Source organism: Leptonotus elevatus, chromosome 6 (genome assembly GCF_054856555.1).
Source record: "Leptonotus elevatus isolate MCC_2025b chromosome 6, RoL_Lele_1.0, whole genome shotgun sequence".
Taxonomy (NCBI): domain Eukaryota; kingdom Metazoa; phylum Chordata; class Actinopteri; order Syngnathiformes; family Syngnathidae; genus Leptonotus; species Leptonotus elevatus.
The window spans coordinates 6,558,017-6,579,917 of NC_141244.1; the positions used below are offsets into that span (position 1 = coordinate 6,558,017).

Sequence of the window (21,901 nt, forward strand, 5' to 3'; positions counted from 1 at the left end):
CAGCTTGGGCCTTAGGAGGTTAAATTTGTTTTAATTGATATATTACTCTTGTTGTAACATGCAGTGGTATGAAATTTTACTTCATCATAATGACATAAAAAAAAAAAGATTGTTTATCGAAATGCTATCTAACAGTATAATGCTGCACCAATACTTGTATATGTATATTTATTTATTTTGATATAGCTCTTATATTGCATCTCATCCTATTTCATATACATCATATAGCGTCCAGTGACTTTAATGCTGTGACACGATTGAGAAAAAACAATAATGGAGTAGATTGCCTACGGTTGTTTACATATAAACCGGCTGCATCTAATTAATAGAATGAATGTCATGTTACACAATCTAGACAAATAAACTATAGCAATTCAGGTAGTAGAATGACACTCTTAGAATTCTTAGCACACATGACACATTTCAAGATGCAAATGAAAATGGATTTGAGTCTCCATACATGATTTATGAGCCTCACGGCACGCATACCCACACGCACAGAGGCATCTTGTGGCATTCTTTATTTTTTGCTGGCACGCATGAATGCAATGATTTCAGCAGCATCAATAGGTAGAACTGAGAAAATGTGTGTACCCTTTCATTACAATCTTCTCTTGCATCTGACAATTTCATTACAAAATTGACATTAAATGTTAATCTAAGTCTGAGAGGGTGCACGTGTGAGGGATTTCCACGTTCGTCATATGAACAAAAGTATTTGTGTTGCTTGAAATCTTGATCAGATAGTTGTATACTGTACACAGAATATCCATTAATTTGGTTTTTAATTTTCCTCACGTTGCCATTTGTTCATATGATCATCAACATTTAAAAAAAAAAACCTAAATTGTAGTATAGGCAACATCTTATTTTCCGCACTTCCTTAGTATGGGTCATCGCCAGCCTAGTGAATGAGAAGAAGAATGCTAACGATACTTCGGCTGTCATCATCCAGGACCCAATTCCCACACATTATATAAACACCGCGCTGCAGCTTTGCAGTTAAATAAAGGGCAGACAATGATGTATTATTCAGAAAGCAGAACCAGCTCGATTGTAAAAAGAAGCTCACAAGATGAAGAGGAATGTGCAAGCGCGCATGGCAGAGGCGTCCAGTGCAGTCAAATTGCTGAGTTGAGTCAAAGCGACTTGAAGCTTTGGCTCGGACGCACAAAGCTGAGCTTACTGGCTTAGCTCAGCACTGCACCAGAGAGGGACTGTCACTGGATATTACCATGCACACCACTGAGCAGAATATCCCACAGAGTGGACCTCTTAGAAGCCCGACTCACCTCCACTCTGGGGACTCTGGCTACTTTGTCAAATGTGTCTGTGTATGATTTTGCGGTTCAGAACCTTCACATTAAAAATGAATAGCCTTAATAATGAACAGAAGCTCTCCAAGGTTTCTAGTGGACCAAAGTCATTCCAGTGTTTGTGACAATGCTGTTAGCATGCACTTTACTACTATGTAAGCTTGGTTGCCAGTTGGTGAGCAGTGTAATACTACAAAGTTATTGACCATATATCATTGAATAGAAGCATATAGGATTGTAGCGCCCTCTTAATGCAATCATTTTATGAAAATGTTGTAAAATGTGCAATTAATTAACTCGATCAAAAATTTAATAAAATCAAATAATGTAATAACTTCAACAATAATATAATTTAAAAAATCCTAACTGACATTGTAATAACATTTTTACCGATAATTTAATACTTTATTCCATTATTATATCATATCCCAGAAGTTTTTACAGAAGAGCATTTCTAATCAAGTGGGCGGAGCTTACATTGATTAACTCTGCATTAGTCTGAATTAACTAATTATGTCCTTTTAAATCAGACAGTGTTTGGTGGTTGAAATAAACACCAAAATGTTAACATTTTTTTCTGTGAATGTAACAGTCTTAGATTCTCAAAACACAAAATAAAGAACTTTTGACTAAAAATGAACATATATTTTTCATTATCTGTCAAGTTTTACATGATCGGTTTTGGAAGAAAAAAAGTGAATTTACAACACCCATAGTGTTATTGACACGTTAAAGTGAACTTTTTATACTTTGAAGTGTTATCAGTGTTATTTTTTCCACGATATTAGTGTTATTATTTAACACTTAAAAGTGCCATTTCCTTTAATTTTTTTGTGTTCATTTCTCACAAATTTTTGTTATTTTTAACACCACAAAGTGTTATTTTCATTCTTTTTTTGGGTGTTCATTTCTCAGTTTTAGTGTTACTTATTTTCCAACCCAAATAGCATTGTTTGCTCACTACCAAGGCTGTTATGTAAAACAATTATAGTCTTAAATTATTTAAATTTGATTTTGCAAACTTACATTATCAGCAATTTTTTTTTTATTACAATATCATTCATGATTTTTATTTTGTTTTATTATTGGTGAAATTATTACATTGTTAGGTTATATTATATTTTTGATTGAGTTAAGTGCGAATTATATTACATTTTCAGAAAATGGTGACATTATAGGGTGCTACAATCTTCTGTATCAGAGGCCCTTCATCCACAAACCAACGCCTCTCCCCAAATTGATGTCTTTCCACTTAAGACAACAAATAACACGTGGGAAAAACGTAGCGCCAATTACCTTTACTGCATCCATGTTTGCATGCGTTAACCAGTATTGCTACAAATAAACAAACATATGGCTGCCGCACAGTGAAGTAAATACAATAAATAAATGGCCCCGAACGCTATTTGAGGAAATACAGTTATTTGTCTACTGTGGCGTGTTTATTTGGAGCATGGCGGCACTGTTAAATCTGTCCACTGTCAGAAATAAAGATACACTAGGAGTCCATGTCTATCAATTAAAGCAGGGGTGCCAAACTCATGTTTGTCATGTTTGTCACTGGCCACATTGTATTTATTTCATATGACAATTAGAAATGTTGTTACAGATTTTAGCAGGCCTCATGGAAGTTGATATGCTTGATAGCTTGCGAGGGACGCATTATATGATGTGGCGGGCCAGATTTGGCCCCCCAAGCCTTGAGTTTGACATTTTAAGGTAACAATTTACAATATACCCCAAAAGGCTAACTTACTAGAGTCAGAAGAGGTTTCCAGAGTGCTATTATACTAACTTACATATCAAGTCGTCGGTTTTACCCCTCAATAATAATAGTTTAGATTTCCTTACATTTTTTTATGGAAGATAAAGAGGCTCTCCAATTGCGAAAATGAAAATGGAAACAAAAAAACAAAAACAAAAAAACATACCCCACCATTGCTCTAAATTTGGTTTATTGGTCTGCTCTGTAAGAGAATATAGAATTAAGTGCCACATATGAACAGTATATTAGATATAAGATACTTTACCCTGAAAATTAAATGTGACTTTATTCGAACCAGAACTGCACCTCTTTTAAATTATTACTGTCTGATTTTTTAATTCTGTTTGTGTGCTGTGATTCAGAAGTATGTGAACAAGATTTATTTTGTAACAATAATAGGTTCTATGCAGCCACACTGGTCTAAATATGGTAGTCTGGTTAATATTGCATTTGTGGAATGCGAGTTAAGCAGCAAAATCCAGCCATTTTTGTCCATCTCACGGGGCAGCCATTTTGGCACTTGCTGTCGACTGAAGATGACATCAATGTTGCTCAGGTCTCAGGTAACAACCAATCACAGCTCAGCTTCAGAAAACAGGTGAGCTGTGATTGGTCGTTGCCTGAGCCCTGAACAAAATTGATGTCATCTTCTGTCCATCAGATGGATAAAAATGGCTGGATTTTGCTTCGTAACTCTTAGTCAAAAATGTAATATTAATCAGAATGTCACGTTTAGATTAGTGAGGTCACATATAACATATTATTGTCAAGAAATGTTTAAGGTTGACTTCCCCTTTAACAGGTAGAATTTATTTGCCTCAAACGCTTTGAAGTCAGACAATCCGAGTGGGACAAATCCGGCTTTCCACCTTCCTCAAATGCAGCAAAAGTTCAATTTATTCATTATTTATTTTGAACTTTATGCATTTGCAGTGCCTTGATTTTAGTTAGGAAAAATACACAATCGTACAGCCATATATGCAAAAAAATAATAATAATTACAAATTGGCATAATTTCTTCTGGTGTTTTGGTTTTCGGCCAAGCGTTTCTCATTTCGGGTTTTAGTTTCAGCCAAACATTTTCATTTTGGTGCATCCCTATTATTTTACACAGCACAATATGTCCTACGGATGCTGATTGTGAAACACACCTATTTTTATGCCCTCTCTCAAGACAATGATATTGTCCCTATAACTAAAATGTGGTTAGGGTTAGTTAGTAGTACAATCTGGGAATGGCATGTAATTGGATATCATTTACTTGGACTTGGTTGATGACCAGTCCAGGGTGGACTCTCTAAATTCAGCTGTGATAGGCTCGAGCTCACCCCCAAACTCGGAGAAGTGCCTTTTTCTCACAGTGGACAGCATAAACTGAAACGTTGCAAATTTGCATGTCCAATGTGCACAAGTGAATAATTGGTGACAATCTGTATGAAACCCATCATATGACACAAAAGTGTGCATTGCTAGTTCAAACTTTCCACTAAATCATCCAAGGACAAGTGTGCAGAGGAGTGACTGGGACTGGATTTAGTTTTCAGGCTAATGGAACCATACAGTTTGGCGGAACGTTTGGAATAAGCAATGACTTTCCTCCTGTACATTTCTCCTTTCCACATGGAGATCATGAGCAGCGTGGAAAGCACAACACCGCCCAGGGTCAGCAAACACAATCCTGCTATGACGCACCGATCCAGGTGAGCTCCAATGCGCGCGCTCTCCAGCTCCATTCTCTCCATCTCCCTGGCCGAGACGCTGTCCCTGTCCACGACCACATCCCGGGGCACGGCGTAGGAGATGATCACCAAAGAGATGCCGGTCACCAAAAACGTGACTGCGCTAATAAACCAGTAGTCCACTGAGGACCCGGAGGCTTCCCCAAAGGACAGATCATCCTCGGACATGAAAGAAAATTCTGGTATCGTCTCTGAGCACGGCTCGCAGTTGCGCCCGGTTCTGTGAGAACTTTTACAGCTCGTCTCTGGGCTGCCAATGGCCAGGTTGACATTCTCATCTATGTAGGTAAAAGATGTCTCCAATTCCTCGTCGCAGCAGACGCGCACTTTCTCCTCCCCAAGGGGGCGCAGTTTGACCTCCGAGCGCCTCGCCATTGAATGACACCGGTCATGGCAGCTCCTGGCCGGGTTACAGCCGGCGTCCCCGAGGGACCCACCTCCTGTTGAATCGCTCTGCTTGCGGACATGCAGCACAGCGGAGAGGCGTTCAAGGACGGCGGGAGAATGTGGCTGCTTATCACCGTCCCTTGTTAAAGGCAGCGCCGGAGACGCCATTCGGTTTCGCCGCCTGCTGGTTCCGTCTTCCTCCCTCTTCTGTAAATGCTGCTGCACAGCATCCCTGATGAGACAAGTCAAATGGTGCATGTTAATTAGCTAACTGATGAATCAACTTGACGTGCGCGGTGTATTTGTGCGCAAAGGTGTGTGCTTCATAAGAAAAGTGCGCAAAACGCACACACCACAGTCAGAGAAGTGTGTAAAAGCCACTTTTAAGTTGATTAGATAAATCCGTGGACTCGTCTTGAAAGACGCTTACGTTGGATGTTATGAGCCAAAATACCTTGTATCCAATTAGGCAAGGAATAGCCGTATTCATCCTAAACCGATTACACTATATTCTAATGATAAAGTCGTACAAGCACGCAACTAGTAAACCGGATCTAAAACGTAAGCAGATCACAATCTGCAATAAGGGCAGGTCGAGACTGAATAACAAATCTTATTGGATTTGCGAAAATATCCATCAAGCATATCCTTCCGAAAAGATACTGTTCCATTCGGAGACGACGCTACTGCATTTGCATGGAGGCATCGCGCACAATCGTTTTCCAATCTCTACAGCAAAACATGTCATTTATCACAAACCAACCGTTTATCTTCAGGGTCGCTTTGGCTGCCCCACGCCGAAACACGCCATCGCATGTACCTCCACGCCACGGAAGGCGCATTTAGCCAAAAGGGTTTCAAGTGAGTACGCCTCGGCTGCCGTCTCTCTGCTCCGAGCTGTGACGTCAGAGGCTGAATTGATTGGAGCTCTTTGTTTGGCCCGCCCCCACCAGTGCTGAGAGGAGCTGACCAGATCAGCACCAAATCAGCAGCAGGCTGACTCGCTCAGATGTGGAGCACTTTTTAACCGACCAGACCCTCATTGTCTTTTCAATTCAAAATCCATACAAGATTAATAGATGTTTGAATGTACGTGATTAAAGTGCGATATGATCCTGCGATGAAAACAATAGTCAGCAACTTGGACTGTAAAATACAAATATACGAATTCTGCACCCCACCAAAAAGATCTTTAAATAGGCCACGCTTTTATTGTGCTCTTATATATCAATTACATTCTGTATGTGGACAAAATGTTGCAGCTAGTAAGTGATTTGATTATAATGTTTGAGTTTACATTGTTTTGATTAATATTTTAATATTGTACATTAGACACCCAACTTGACTTCTCACCCGTTGTATATGGAAATAAATGAAGCATGCCAAGGTGTGAGTGGAGCCCTTTCAAGATAGTTTACCATAAGGCCCATTAAAACCTCATATATTATTCGAGTTAGTGATCAATAAAATCAACATTAAGCACTCCAACTTGGATCAAATACGCAAAGTTAAATGGAGTTACTGATTTTTAAAAGTGTGAGTGTTTACCCTTAAAGATGGTGGGATTATCATCTTTATAAGAATGTCCACTGGTGTACAAACAACATTGTCAAATTGTGTGTATCATCGACCATCGCGCACCATCTGTTGTCATGCTCTCAGAAGATTAGCGACCATGGGTCATCCAGCCATTTTTAATCTTGAGTTCTAATGGGTCACGTGACCTGTGACTTCATACAAATCTTTAGATGTGTATATGAGCTTTTTACTCTGCTGTACATTTTAGTGTAAACAACAAATAATGTACAGTACGTTTTAAAAAAGCAATTTATAATTACTTATTTATTTTTTCATCCCACTTTCAACTGCTGACTATTCTCTTGCTGAATATGTTACATTTCAGTTGGGCTGGCATTTCTCCCAAAATACTAAAAGAAAGGAAAAGAGAGTGAGAGGAATAGGAGTGACTGTTTATTGAGAATTCACAAATACATGCTCTAACAATAATAGCTGCTTGGTCATAATGGTTGATGATGTGTTTGGTTATACTCTGTTTGTTGTACTATAAACTCTGTCTGAAGCATAGACATTAAAAAAGGAAATGGATAGCAGACTGCATGAAGGATTCTAGCAGACCTAGAGCTGTCAAAATTAATAGATTAATCCACGAGTAATCGATTATCAAATTAATCGACAGCTATTTTAATAATCGAGTAATCGTTTGGAGCCAGTTTTTAACTCATTAATTGCCATTGACGGCTACAGACGTAAAAAAAACCTTACTAAGAGTATGAAAACCTAGGGAAAAAATTGTACATTTAGAACAGATCTAAAATTTGTGATTAATCATGAGTTAAGTAGTAAAGTCATGTGATTAATTATGATTTTAAAAAAATAATCGCCTGACGCCCCTAATTTTTAATAATCTTTTCTTTAAAAAAAATAAAAATTAAAATGTTTTTTAATGATCTTTTTTTTTTAAGAAAAGGTTATTAAAAATTAGGGGCGTCAGGCGATTAATTTTTTTAATAGTAATTAATCGCATGACTTCTCTAATTAACTCACGATTAATCACACATTTTACATCTGTTGTAATACAATTTTTTTTAAATAGGTTTTCATACTCTTAAAAAAAGTGGGGAATTTTTTTTTAAGTAATAGAAATAGTTCAAATAAATTTTTGACGTCTATAGCCGTTTCAGCATTTCAACAGTAATTGTTCACTGATTTCTGTAGTCCTCAATGAAAGAAGACTGATTATCTTCTGTGTTTAATCAAAATAATGCATTTGCAAACATTTGCTTTTATTTTGGAAAACAATGACCAAAACGGTAAAATAGTACAACATCAATCCCTCTTGTTTTTAAATCACTATACGAATACGAAGTACGAAATAAACTACCAAACCAATTACTGCTTAATAAAAAGTAATCAGGGGGAAAATGCTTTTGAAATGCATTTTCCCCCTGAATGTAATGTAATGTAAACTAAAATGAATCCGATTAATTGATTGACTAATCTAATCTAAAAATATTCGATAGTGACAGCCCTAAGCAGTCCACTATCAGAGGTTAACCATTTGCAACATTGCATCAGTTTTGCTGCTGACAAGGAAGCCAGCATCCAAGGGATGCTAAGCTTTCTGATTTATATACTTCTACAGTCAAATATTTTCTCTGCTTATAAGCGGTTAATTTAATCGATGGATGGATAAATATTCATCTTTGGCCAAATTGTTCTCAACTTGTCAATTTACTATGCGCATAGATAGATTTTTTTTTTTTTGAAGGCAGCAATTACGGATCATCTTGTTCAAAAAGAAATGTGATTAGGGTCTCATCTACTACAGAGAAATCGATAGAAATTGCCACTCACATTGGTGTATGAATGATGTGAATGTTTAGTGGTGGTCGGAGGGTCCTTAGGCACATACTGGCATGGCACCTACGCTCCCGCCAGCCTGCCCCAGAGCAGCTGTGGCTACTTACGTAGTTTACCGCCACCAGAGTGTGAATATGTGAGTGTATGAGCAATGTATCCATTGTAAAGCGTAAAGTCGGGGTCCTTTTTTTCTTTCCTGACTTCACAACTCGGATTTCCGAGTATAAAGTTCCCGTGCTTACTTTCTGGTATGAAGTCGGAAAAATCCGACTTGCCACCTTCTTCGAATGCAGCTTTAATTCCCTAAATTCTTAACATTAGACATTAACTCATTCACTCCCAGCCATTTTCATTGATGCAACCCCCTTGGCTCTTGGCTGTTTTACTGAATTTTGACAGATTTTACAAGGCCGCAGAATATTCTGTTCTATTGCTATAAAAACATGGAACCTACCCAAATAAAGAGTAGAGTCTCTTTTTTCATTAGGAAAAAAAGTATATTTCTATCTGTTTCCGTTTTGGAGCAATCAGCAATAGAATATAGCTAAGTTTCATCATTATTCACAAACCTATTGAAAACATGGGAAAAAGAGCATGTTGCAACATGGTCCTGGCTGATCTCGTATACTCGGTTGCCACCTGCTGGCCGTTTTTGTAATATTACCATTGCATCAAAGCCTTCTGTAGGCTATAGTATAAAAATGTATAAATATGTTTTTGGGGAGTGAAGGACAATGTATTTAAAAAACCTATTTATACGTTTTTGGGTTTGAATGAGTTCAATATGTTGGAATGTAAGTACACCTTTTTATATAACATCTAGGTAGCTGTAAACGTCTATAAAATATATATATATTTTTAAAGTTTTCATTTTTATGATTCTGTGTATAATATGGTGGGGTGATTTTGGATCATTTTGATATGGGAAAAAATGCATCTTATTCATGATATTTTACGGAATTCAGCACACCTGACCACAACCAGCCCTGAAAACACAACAATGGCAGTGGCAAAAACAGGAAACAGAACTGCAATAATTTCAAAATAAGGCTGAACAACTAATGACTCACAGAATTAACAATATTGCAGGAATATTGCAAATGTACATGACATGTTTATAGCTTCAACATACATGTAAGCTTGAAAATGTGAAATAAAAATCATTCATTCAAGCCGCACACAACTGAAGAGGAATCAATCGGACAGTCATTTTTAATTTATCACATGCAATCCTAAATAGTTCATCAAGTGCCATAGCTTTTCTTGACCCTGTGCATCACTGTCACCCCTTTGTGTAATATTTTGCAGGAATCTTTTAACTCTGTTACATCCGGCACAGAAAGGAGACAGGGAGTCGGTGTCGGGTCACAGCTCCACACATACAATTTTGGGGGAGAACCTATATTTTTGTGAGGTATTGGTCTTTGGTCTAGTTTTTCCTTGCAAAATCCCACCAGTTTCTATCATTTTAACATTTTTGTTATACTCACAAAGTCATTTGAGAAATTCACAGCCTTTACAGTACATTTTTGCTTACTTTCGCCAGAGTCCCTAAAATTGTGGATGATGACATCAGTTGACGAGGTAAAGCATGAGCCCCAGTGAATGCATGCACCACTTTGTTCCTCAGAAGAGTCGTCTGAGAATAGTTTGAAGCTAAATGCAAGTCCACTACGTGCCAGCAGAGTGCGCAATTTTTCCTCTTGCATGCTCTCTGATCGGTGTTCTGTTAGATCAGACCGGCAGTGCGAGCCTGCAAAGCGAGTAGAAAAGAAACAAAAAAGATGTTAAATAAGCTAATCATTGACATTGAGATTGACAAACCGAATCAAAACAAGCTTGGAGAAGGTAGAAAAACTTCAGTGTCTGATATTTCTTTGCATGTGGAAAAGAGATGGGGATTAAGAATATAAAGGTTAGGTTACTATATATGAGAATATAAACAATGGTTCGGTCAAGCTATAGTTTCCATTGAGGATGTTATATTATGGCATGGTTAAGAATCCAACAAGAAAGTTTAATAGCACAAATGATTTAATATAGCAAAATATTTTATGAATCTGAATTTCAAATGTCCACTGCCTAATCGTAATCATATGTTCTATAAAAAATAAATAAAAACAGTTCTAAAGCTACATGTACACTGTAACAAATTGACTGTAGAATTGACAAGAAATAACTGATAAAAAAAGTTGCCAGTTATTTATTTTAAAATATCATTTATTTAATTAATTAATTAATCTATTACTGTATATGAATGTATTTTTTTTTACAAGTATCTACTGTATACAAATTACAGTTACTGTATTTACTTTTTTTATTTAAACAATTATAATTATACAGCAAATTACTGTACTTTGTTTTTACCCATAATGCACTTAATTTGACCAATAATGCATTGCTGTATACAGCTAAATACTGTACAATTAAAAAACAAGAACATTAAAAAAAAAAATTACTGTAGATTTTACAGAAATTTGTTACAGTGTATAAAGACATCACACAGGTAGAGGCCAAAGTGTAAAGAAAAATGTGTTTTCCAATCAATGCCTAAAAGGTGCGCCCCCGCCCCCTCTCCTTCCCAAGTAATTTATAAAACTCAATAAAAATAAGATTTTTCTAACACCCCTAATATATATATATATATATATATATATTAGGGGTGTTAAAATCGATTCAGCGATATATCGCGAAACTACGGCGCGCAATTCTTGTATTGATTCAATATGCGGCCAAATCGATGTTTAAATATACATTTTTTATGGAAATATTCAACAAAACGTCTTACTTAGGGCTAGGGTTCACACTTTAAAAATAGAGGAATATTATATTAATAGAACATTAAGCCTTAATATTTTATTTCAATGTTGTTCAAACAAGAAACAGATTGCAACCTGTTTGTTAAATACAGTGGCTCACAGTTATAAGCCTGAAGTTTTAGATAAATAAATATATTTTCATACAAATCTTACGGTGTACATGTACAAGTTTACTGACTACTATTTTCTAAATTTGAATTTTAGAAATAATCAGAGCCAGGTACTAGGCAATTCCCACCCCTAATATATATATATATATATATATACATATATATAGTTGCATGCATTTTCAGTGAGTAAAAGTGAAGAAATGAGCAATATTACTTTGTTATTTCCACTTGAAATGGGAAGTGTTGTTGTGAAAGGAGTTGGGTGCACAAGGTTAGATTCTTGAGTAAGAGTGGGCAGATCACACGAGCATAAAACAGCACACGACACTCTCGAGCCCAAGAGAGAAAAGCCACGGAGCCTACCGAGAGCGCTCACGAGTACTACGACGACGTGGAAATGGAGAACTACACCATGTGCGACGTCTCAGATTGGGCGAGGCCCCTAACGTTCATCCCGGTGCTTTTCATGCTCATCTTCATCTTGGGCCTGTTCGGCAACAGCGTGGTAATTTTCACCGTGTGGCGGGTGCGGAGGAAGTGGCGGGCGGCCAACGTCTATATCGGCAACCTGGCCCTGGCCAACCTGGTCTTCATGGTCCCGCTGCTCGTGTGGGCGGCGGTCGAGGGCATGGAAGGCCACTGGCCCTTCGGGGTGCTCATGTGCAAGATCATCAGCTATGTGGATCTCCTCAGCATGCACGCCAGCGCCTTCCTCCTCACCTGCATTAGTTTCGACCGCTACCTGGCCATCGTGCACTCGCTGTCCAGTGCCCACCTGCGCACTCGTGGCCACATGCGCGCCTCTCTCGCTGCCGTCTGGACACTGTCGGGCCTGCTGTCTGCGCCCGCCCTCGTGTTCCGCACGACCGGGCACAACCCGAGCAGTAACGTAACTTTCTGCACCCTGAACTTCAGCCTGGTGGCGACCAGTGAGCAACAACGGAGGCTGTGGTTCGCCGGGTTGACCTTGTCTTTGAGCGCCCTGGGATTCCTGATCCCTCTACTAGCCATGATGGTGTTCTACGGGTTGATCAGCTATACCGTGATGCGCCACTTCAGCATCTGGCGCAAGGAGGACCAACGCAAGTGGCGACTCTTGAAGATCCTGATCACGGTGGTGGTGGTCTTCGCCACCTGCTGGATCCCCTACCACGTGGTGAGAAGCGCAAGCGCCCTCTCCATACTGGGCCTGTTCTCAACCACCTGCGCGTTCAATCGCTTCATTTTCCGGGCCTTCCCATACGCCACCTGCCTGGCCTATGTCAACACCTGCCTCAACCCCTTCCTCTACGCCTTTTTCGACCTGCGTTTCAGGTCACAGTGCCTGGACTTGCTTCAATTCAAGAAGTACTGCCAAACACCCACCAAGGTCTAGTGTGCCTGGAGGACTCAATCAACCCTATGTGCTTACTTCCGGATTCTTGACCTACTGACTAGTTAGATAGATAGGTGACTTGAGCTGTGACCTGTCCTGGCTTGACATCTTTCTATTATTCTGCATTCGGGTGCACTTATCCAGTTGAAACAAGTTAAGACCATCAGGTCACACATTTTCACATGGGCTAGGCTGAGCCGTCCCTGGTGTGGGTGGCGGTCAAGACAGTAAAAGAGCAGAGACCATTTTGAATAGATTAGACCTTCCGCATTCAGCAGATAAGGTTCTACAGCTGTGTACTCAATCTTTCTGGCATCCTGTAAATAGTTCAACTGAGAATATGGAGTCTCCTGATTGTTATTATTAGTATAGCGAGCATTAAAGATAAAATAACCGGTGAAAGTTCCCATCAGAACTTTGCAGACGATTGGAGAATTTTCAAGCAACCAAACATGAAGTAGACTTTGTGGACTGCAGGGACCGGTGGTCGGGGGAGGCCGAGCCTCAACCTGCATTTGACAAAATGTATTGTCAATAATATGTATTTTTTCCATTCTGGTTGTCTGGTCTTTGCTTTAAAGGGTATACTTTTTTAATCCAATAATGTCCATGATGTCATCATTAAAACTGCTGAATTTGCATTTTTCCTGTTCATGTACATGGGTGAGACGGTAAGTGTTATCAAGCAGCCAGCCTCACCTCAAATTGCGTAATGGGGTATATGCCACGGAGGAGGCGTGACTTCCGACTTCCTGGTTTTCACCCATCAGCTTTATGTCAGTTTCCTGTTTGTGACGTGTGGTCCACGTACCAATTCTTGCGCTTCCGCCTTTGTGCCCCTCGGCTGCGCGCTCCCGTCGACGGGTGCGAGTGTGTCTGTCTCAGTTGTCCGAAGCACTTCAGAAAATTGAGAGACCCTGCGTACTCCCGCCGATGGCCGGGAGCGCACGGTTGGGGGGCGCTGAGGTGGAGGTGCGAGTGTTGGAACGCCGGAAACAACGCTGATGTGTGTAAAGCGGAAGTCGGGAGTCCGTGGCATATACCCCATTGGTCACAGAAACCGGGAATAGCACAGATCAACAGTACCATACGGTCTTGTACCTGAACGAGTTTAATTAACAAAATTACATGAATTTGTTCATATTTTGGCCGAACAGAAACTGAACGTAGTGTATTTCTGTTTGATGAACGGTTTTGTGAACATGCCCATTCTGGCGTCTTTGAAGAGTTTTTGAATGGCAGTTCATTTTCGTTCTTTTTCGCCTCTTTGTTTTGTCGTGCCGATGGGCCACATTCAATTTGTCTTTCAGTGTATTTTTGCCATTGACCTGAGAAGTTGTGTAAAGCAGTGGTTCTCAACCCCAGTCCTCGAGTACCCCTATCCAGCCTGTTTTCCATGTCTCCCACAGCCAACACAGGTGTTTGAAACGATCAGCTAATTAGTAAGTTCTGCATGAAGCCTGATAACGATCCTCAGCTGTGTTGGCTGAGGGAGACATGGAAAAGAGAACCACTGGGTAAAGGACTGTTACTCTTTATCGTGATGTCTGATAGCGCTGAGAAATCTGGGGAAACACATATAAAACAAATACTGATCCTGTTTTCAAACTGCAAAAAAGAGCCATAAGAATTGCTAATCGATCAAAATACACAGAACCAACTCATTCTCTATTTATTAAATCAAATACAATAAAATTTGACGACATAGTTGAATTTAAAATAGTACAAATAACGTATAAAGTACACAACACTCTACTCCGCCACAGTACTCAGAAGCTATTTGAAATTAGAGAGAGTCTTTATAACATAACAAATACTAAGCAATGGTGTGTTTCTGTAAAAGGTGTTAATTTGTGGAATGATTTTGGAACTGACCTGAAAAGATGTCAGTCACTTGCTGAATAAAAAAAAAATTAAAAGCAAAGTTTAAAAAAATTACTTACATTAGACATGAGGTGTTAAAAATGTATATATGCTGTAATTTATTTGGATTTATTTATGAGTGTAATAAAAATTGTATATGTGAGTATGAGGATATGATTTATAAATGTATTATGGTATATGCCTATGAATTTCATGTACATATGTTGCTGGCAAATGTGCGTATGTTAAAGTGCACTTTTATATATGACTAGGTTTATACATTTTCTTTTGTTGAAATACATTAACCTTATCATTGTATCAACATAAAACGAATAAGGAGTAGGACTAGATACATTTTTAACTTCCTCCTACCCCTTTTGAACATATAAACTATTTTCTTTCTTCCTATTCTTGTTTTTCTTTTTTACTTCAACTTATATTTTATACTTGTAATGGGTTTTGTGTTTTCTTTATGTTTATATGTTCAATGAAACCAAACCAAAAAGAAAGAGTAAGTACATGTGGACATTCAGCCCATTTTTGCTCCCTACTTGGCTATCTAGTAGCGCCCGCACATGGCTGTTCTCGGCCCAAACCATCATGCATTACAGTACTATATTTTGTTAGACGTCCAGGAGAAAATCTGGCTAAATCCAACTTTATTTGTTTTGTAGTTTTGTGTTTATATCTAATATTTCAGTTTTTTTTTCAACTTCTTTTGATCTAATATGTTTGAATTCCTCCCCTAGATCTTGAATGTAATAATTAAAGAATGTTTGCGTTGGCTTTCGTTCTCGTTCAGTTTCACCCTTTGAGTAAAAATATGTTGGTGGATGCTGTGTGTTCATACCCTGTCAAACGGTTGGAAATGTTACAATAAAATAAATGTTGTAGATCATTTAAAGTGTTTAAATGTGTTGGATTTCTTTCTAGGTGCAATTTAAATCAAAATCAAGAAAGTATGATCTCGACAAATGGTTAGTAGCAGTACATTTTGTTTTTCGCATTTCTTAAAATTATTTGTTCAAGTTGAGTTTGTCTTTTTTTTTATTGTAAACTAAACATGTTCAGCTACTATACAGTAAGTAATTAAGAAATATATATTTCTACTGCTTAAATGTTTTTTGATGTGTAAAAACTAAAGCAGTTTAAGGCAATTGTTTTCCATGCAAATTTCTAGTACACACACAAATTTAGGCTTACAGTGCGCCGGCATGAACTCACACACGCACGCATGCACGCACACACACACACACGGTGCTCGGAACCTAATGCATTGGTAACTTCTGCAAAGGAAATGTGCAATTCCAACAGTGTTCTTCACTTTTGTTTTTGCTTCACTTCTGTGGCGTAAAAACACATTTCATGCCCTGCCTGATATACGCACATGCACATTCGAAAATTCAATTGCCTTTACACGTCAACTTCCTGCAAATCATGCCTCCTGACATGTTGTGGCCCTGAGTGTGCCCATTTTTTTTGGTAGCAACTAATCTAACGTGTTACTTCTCTCGTGAAGGAATCTGACTCGTAGTTACTTTGCAAAGTTACAATTTGTCACTGTATATATTATTGTTTGCAAATAGATCATGTCACTGACTGGACTGAACTCCTAGCGTCTTTCTACACTATGTGGTGCTCAAAGCGCTTTACAATGCATCACATTCACCCATTTACACACACATTCATACACCATAGACCCAGTGGCATAGCAAGGGTCCCCAGGAACCCCAAGAAAGATGAGGTGACCAATACAGCAATTACTACTCGTCTTTCGTTGACAGAGGAATTCAGTGTGCACAAGGCTCGGAATTATTATTATAATTTTTCTTTGCGGAGCAGTTGTCGAATCGATGTCTTCATTTGAGGATCAAATTTCAAATTCGATTTGTTAATTAAAAGCTAATAAAAATTATACATGGATTTTTCATTTCATAATTTAGTTCAGGGTACATTTTTTGTTTTTGTTTTATTTTATTGATGCTCTCAATAGCTCATCATAGTCTACACTTGCTTCTGTTGAAATTCTGACCAGCTATCTATTTTCTATGCCCTGGATCAATGTAATAATAATAGCAATAATAATAATGTATTTATTTATTTATTTATTCATCAATTAGCTACGTAGCTTGACAGCCCAAAGACACACGAGGAACTGTCATATCATGAGATAAAATTCTCAGGTCTAATAAGACAAAGATTAAACTTTTTGGCATGAATGTCAGACATAATATTTGGATGAAAACAGGTAGCCTGCTGCTCAGAACCTGGCCAATAACATCTCTAGGGTGAAGCATGGCTGCGGCAATATCATACTATGAGGATTTGTTTACAGCAGCAGGAACGTGGCGGCCATAGACAGGACAATGACACTACGCACGCTGTCAGGTACAAAAAATACTTAAATATATTTATTATTTCTTTCTTTCTTTCTTTCTTTCAAACGTGTATTTGTTAAAATACATGTCATTGTCAGGTGTTGTGTGTGGAGTTTTGATGTAAAAATACAAGACAAAAAAAACATTCTGGAATACAAAAAAATGATTGGATGAATTCCTATGTGAGGGCAACACGGCTCCATAAAGAATATGACCCAATACAAAAATGTAAAAGACTATAAAAATCCGTTTGTTTAACTGCCATTGAACAAATAGAGCTACCCTCATCATTACAAAGTCTCACCAGGAGATGGCAATATAGACCCGCTATGGGTGCTCTAAGAAAAGTGACTCAAAGACGTTTAATGACATTCATTCTCGTGATTTTATGTCAGCCCGTGCAGATTACACCATTACTAAATCAAGGACCTATTATAAATCAGTCCAAAAGCTTTTTAAAGGTTGATCGGAAGCTTGCATTAATTTATCACTGTAAACGCAGACATCTTGAATTTACATAAAAATATTAAAAATACAAATACTTGTTAACTGGTTAGCTTGAAAAAACGACGTCATGAAAAATAAAACTTAGTCAATTATCTCGGCATTTTCAGTAATTGCAATTCTTATGGAAGATGATTTTATAGACTATATTAAGATAAATAAAAGTTACGCCTTTTTGCTCGGGGTGTCCCAATAAAAAAAAATTCACTTTTGATGTGATACTCATATTGCAGATTAGAGAACTGTACAATACCGATATCAATCTGATTTGATATCAGCAGGAATGGATGATTCATGCTTTTATTTTATATATTTTTTCAATATCTGATCGGGACACACCTTTTTTTTTGTTCTAACGCCCAAAAATGTTGCTAAAATAATAATTATTAATTCCATTCCGAGTCAATTTCATTTACTTCATTATAATATTTAGATACAATTAAGGAGTGACTTGCATTTTTTCTCTTCAAGGATGGCCACAGCGAGTCACAGAAAAGTTTAGCACAGTTATTGCGACAGATAATGTATATTTTGAACTTTATTTTATTTGTGCATTCTTCAGTGCACCCAATTACTCAACTAGTACCTACAACAAAGCTTTTATAGTTATAAGCATTGCACTTGAATTGTTAAGTGGAAACAAAATGGGGGTTTACAGTGTAGATTGTTAGTTCAAAGGTCTTCTTATCAAGACATTTGTTGTGTCAACAAGATGCATGAAGCCATATTTGGAGTGGTTGACCTCAACCTCAGTAAAACACCTGTGGCTGTGGCTATCTTGTCCAACATCCATGACCTTTGAACTCGTATATTTTCTCCTGGGTTAATGGACAAAATTATTCTTCTGACAGCCTGCAAATTCTTGTTGATATGTCTCCCAGATGAGTGCTACAAACCAACTCCATATTCGATTTTATTTTTGTTCATGATAATTAATTGTGCTTAATACTTGATTTGATTTGATATGAGCTATGAGAGAAGTTGAGTGTCAAACATGTTTTAGCTTCCTGGACTAGCATCTGGTGAAAAAGCTTTCTTTCTTGTGTTAGGACTGACAGCACTCCCCTACTGCTTGCATTAATAGGATCAATATACACTCCAAATGACTTGGCAGACCTCATTTGTGTGTTCCACCTCTTGATCCCCCCCGGCTGTGAGAACTGATGAGCTGTCATTGTCCTGCAGCTAAATGAAACACTTCATTTAACCATCCCCTCGTGTGTTGCAATAAGCATAGGATCAATAGAGGAGTAAACATGAACGATAAGGCAAAGACAGTTGATTTATGTGGATCGCTCACGTCATCACTGGAAGTAATTTGAGATTAGAAGAGAACTCAAATAAAATGGGATCCAAAAGTGTCATTTTCGTAAGTCGAACTCTCAAGCTTTTCAAATGCTATTTTGCTTCCCATTTCCACAGCTGTAAACAAGGCAATCCACTCACCAGATACGCCAACTTTCTCGCTCGCTCTCCATTCTCCTGCTCCTTTTTGTCTCAGTCCGGTATTGTAAGACAGCTGTGTTGAATGTTTCTCAGTCCCACACACCACAATGATATTGCCTCGCATTGTTTTTATTTCACCAAGCTATTTCGTTTGCCTGTTGGTGCAGTACAGTTAATCAGTCTGTGACAATGCCGCTTTAAGATTACATTTTCAAACCCGAGCAAATGGGTGAATTAGCACATTTGCAGGTGCTTGCCCTCACATTTTCCTGCCTATTCGTGTGAACTGCATTGTCTTTATATGGAATCGCACCGTTGAGGGATGCTCAACTTGTATTCGGTTTGACCTCAGAGTTATGGAAGATTTGATTTTGAAGTCAGAAAATGGCCTTGCGGCAGCCAAACACCTTTAAGAATGTATTATGTCACACACAGCGTTCTGTACATGTGATTTTGAGTCAAGAACAATGGAGGGAAAAAAATGATCATCGTGGTCTGGAGTCACCAAGAGCTCTACAACCGGTACCAGTACCAGTGTTCATTTTGTCCAAAAAAAAAAAGGAATTAAATTTTAGGTATAGTCTTTTGACTAAAATAAAAAAAAATATATATATATTTTTTTTGTTTTAATCCAATTTTAGTTGCCAAAATAAAGAGCAATTTTAGTCGACTAAATTGACAATTTAATCAATGTTTTCCTAACTTTTATACATAAATTATAACACTCAGAGCATGCAAACAAAATTGGAGTATCCTTACAAGTGACAACTTACTTAGAGACATACTTCCACATACTCCAACAATCTGCTTCCGGAAGGCCCCCACCCTTTGCAATAAACTCGTCGAGTGCTATCTCCCCCCTTTGCAAAAAAAGACTATCTCAGTAAAACAACGGGAAACTTTAGATGCGGAAACTGTGTGCATTGCGACACCATAAAGACTACAAAATCATTAAATAAAAAATGCAATATACATTTTTTATCAACTGAAACACTTCGTGTGTCGTCTTTAAACTTGAATGCCCTTGTGGCTGTTTCTACATTGGGAGAACCAAGCGCAAATTGAAATCCAGACTTGCTGACCACAAACAAGCTATAAGAACAGGCAATGCTCTATACCCTATGACGCTGCATTATAAATATTCCTATCATTGCAATAAAACTTTGAAAGGCTATGGTATAGAGCGTATACCTGAGTCTATAAAGGTTAGGAGATAGATTAAAAAGACTCCTGCAGAGGGAGTCTTTTTGGATCGACACTTTAAGGGCCACTAAGTTTCCTGGTCTGAATGATGAACAGCTGACTGTGTGTCCATCCCACCGTGAACATGTGACTAACTTCTATATAAGCAGTTGTATGACAGTACTTTTCAGCTTGCCCTGACAAAGGCCTAACAAGGCCGAAACGCGTTGGCAATTTTTAATCAACTGGCCATGTGGCAATGAAGGCGAAATGAAATGAAATAAAATCAATTATAACACTCCTATTTGTAACTGTAGTTTAAAATGCAATACACATTTAACACAACTGTGTCTTTATTAAACTTTGTTTCAATGAAACATGTTGAACTGACAATAATATGCCATCTTAAAACTTTGTTTTCACCTAAATAAAAAAAAGTGCATTATTGCCTGAGATTAATCTTACAGCTGCACAATGAATGTAAACATGTTTGAACATTAAATAAAGTGCGGTGAACAGTTTCTGAGTGGTTCTTTTATCCGCGTTTCATTCCTTCTTCTGATTGGATTTTGTCAATTTTCGGCACTGTGTTGTTTTCATTTTAGTCATTGATGGAATTCAATTGAATGACTAAAACGTCAAAAGTTTGTCAATTTAGTTATCGCCATCGTATCATTGTGACTTCTATTTGCTTTTCGTTTTATTTTCGTCACGGGAAAAAAATGTTGCCGACGAAATGATCACTGACCATTACTGACCCTAAATAATGACTGTGAGAGGGTATGTACGTAAGTGAACACTACAGGAGATACGAGGTTTAGACAGAGCACGCTGATCATTATCGGCCGATTTCTGTTTAAAATATGTGATCAGCATATGGCGATCAATTTTTTTCATTGCTGATCACAAAAAACAATCACCCGCAGCTCGTACTTTGCAGTTTGCAGACAACAAGAGACCACCAGCTTGTGTGGAGTGTAGCGCCCCCTCTGCCTTTCCCTAGTACTGCATGTTATGTTACAGGCCAAACAAGTAACTGAACCATCATATGTTTGTGAATTTTCAACTCTGTTAATTTAAAAATATGTTCTGTTTTTGTATAACAAAGGGATGGAAATTTGGATGGAAAAAACTCTGATTAATCATTTAATTACAAATAATTTACACATTAATAGATTCTTAAAGGGACAGTGTGAGTTTTTTTGGTATTTTTCAGTGTTCATTAATTAAATAAAAAACACTATTAATTTCTATAATATGCAAAAAAAAGGTCTATCATATCAGCATACTTATTTTTTTTTAAATAATCGTATTCTAGTAATCACTAATTATATTACACCGGCCACACCTCATCTTACAGAAGGCTGATATGTTTTGACGGCACCTTCCTGCTACGGATATCTGAAAGAGGCTAACTTCGCGAATGTAGTAATTGGTGGTAGGCTTACGAATTGAGTGTATTCGCCTGGGAGGAATGGGGGTGGGGGGGGGGGGTTAACATCTGCACAGGTGCACGCACACACACACAACCCCTCCCCGTCCAGAAAAGCGCAATATAAATCTGATACACTATTATTATTATTATTATTATTATTATGCCTATTATTATTATTATTGTGTTTCATAAATCTGAATA

At 37.9% G+C, this 21,901-nt stretch overlaps 2 protein-coding genes across 2 annotated transcripts; one reads left to right on the forward strand and one right to left on the reverse strand.

Annotated features, from left to right (window-relative positions):
* Nucleotides 1-687: 687 nt before the first annotated feature.
* tmem74 (transmembrane protein 74) lies at nt 688-6,106 on the reverse strand. The gene is made up of 2 exons (XM_086079645.1): nt 5,971-6,106; nt 688-5,439 (listed from the first exon to the last, which is right to left on the reverse strand). The coding sequence occupies exons 1-2, from the start codon at nt 6,021-6,023 to the stop codon at nt 4,551-4,553; spliced, it is 942 nt and encodes a 313-aa protein (XP_085935771.1). The 5' UTR covers nt 6,024-6,106; the 3' UTR covers nt 688-4,550.
* Nucleotides 6,107-11,863: 5,757 nt separating this feature from the next.
* Nucleotides 11,864-14,633, forward strand: LOC147171885 (apelin receptor B-like). Its single transcript, XM_086078678.1, has one exon. The coding sequence runs from the start codon at nt 11,915-11,917 to the stop codon at nt 12,890-12,892; it is 978 nt and encodes a 325-aa protein (XP_085934804.1). The 5' UTR covers nt 11,864-11,914; the 3' UTR covers nt 12,893-14,633.
* The last annotated feature ends 7,268 nt before the right edge of the window (nt 14,634-21,901 follow it).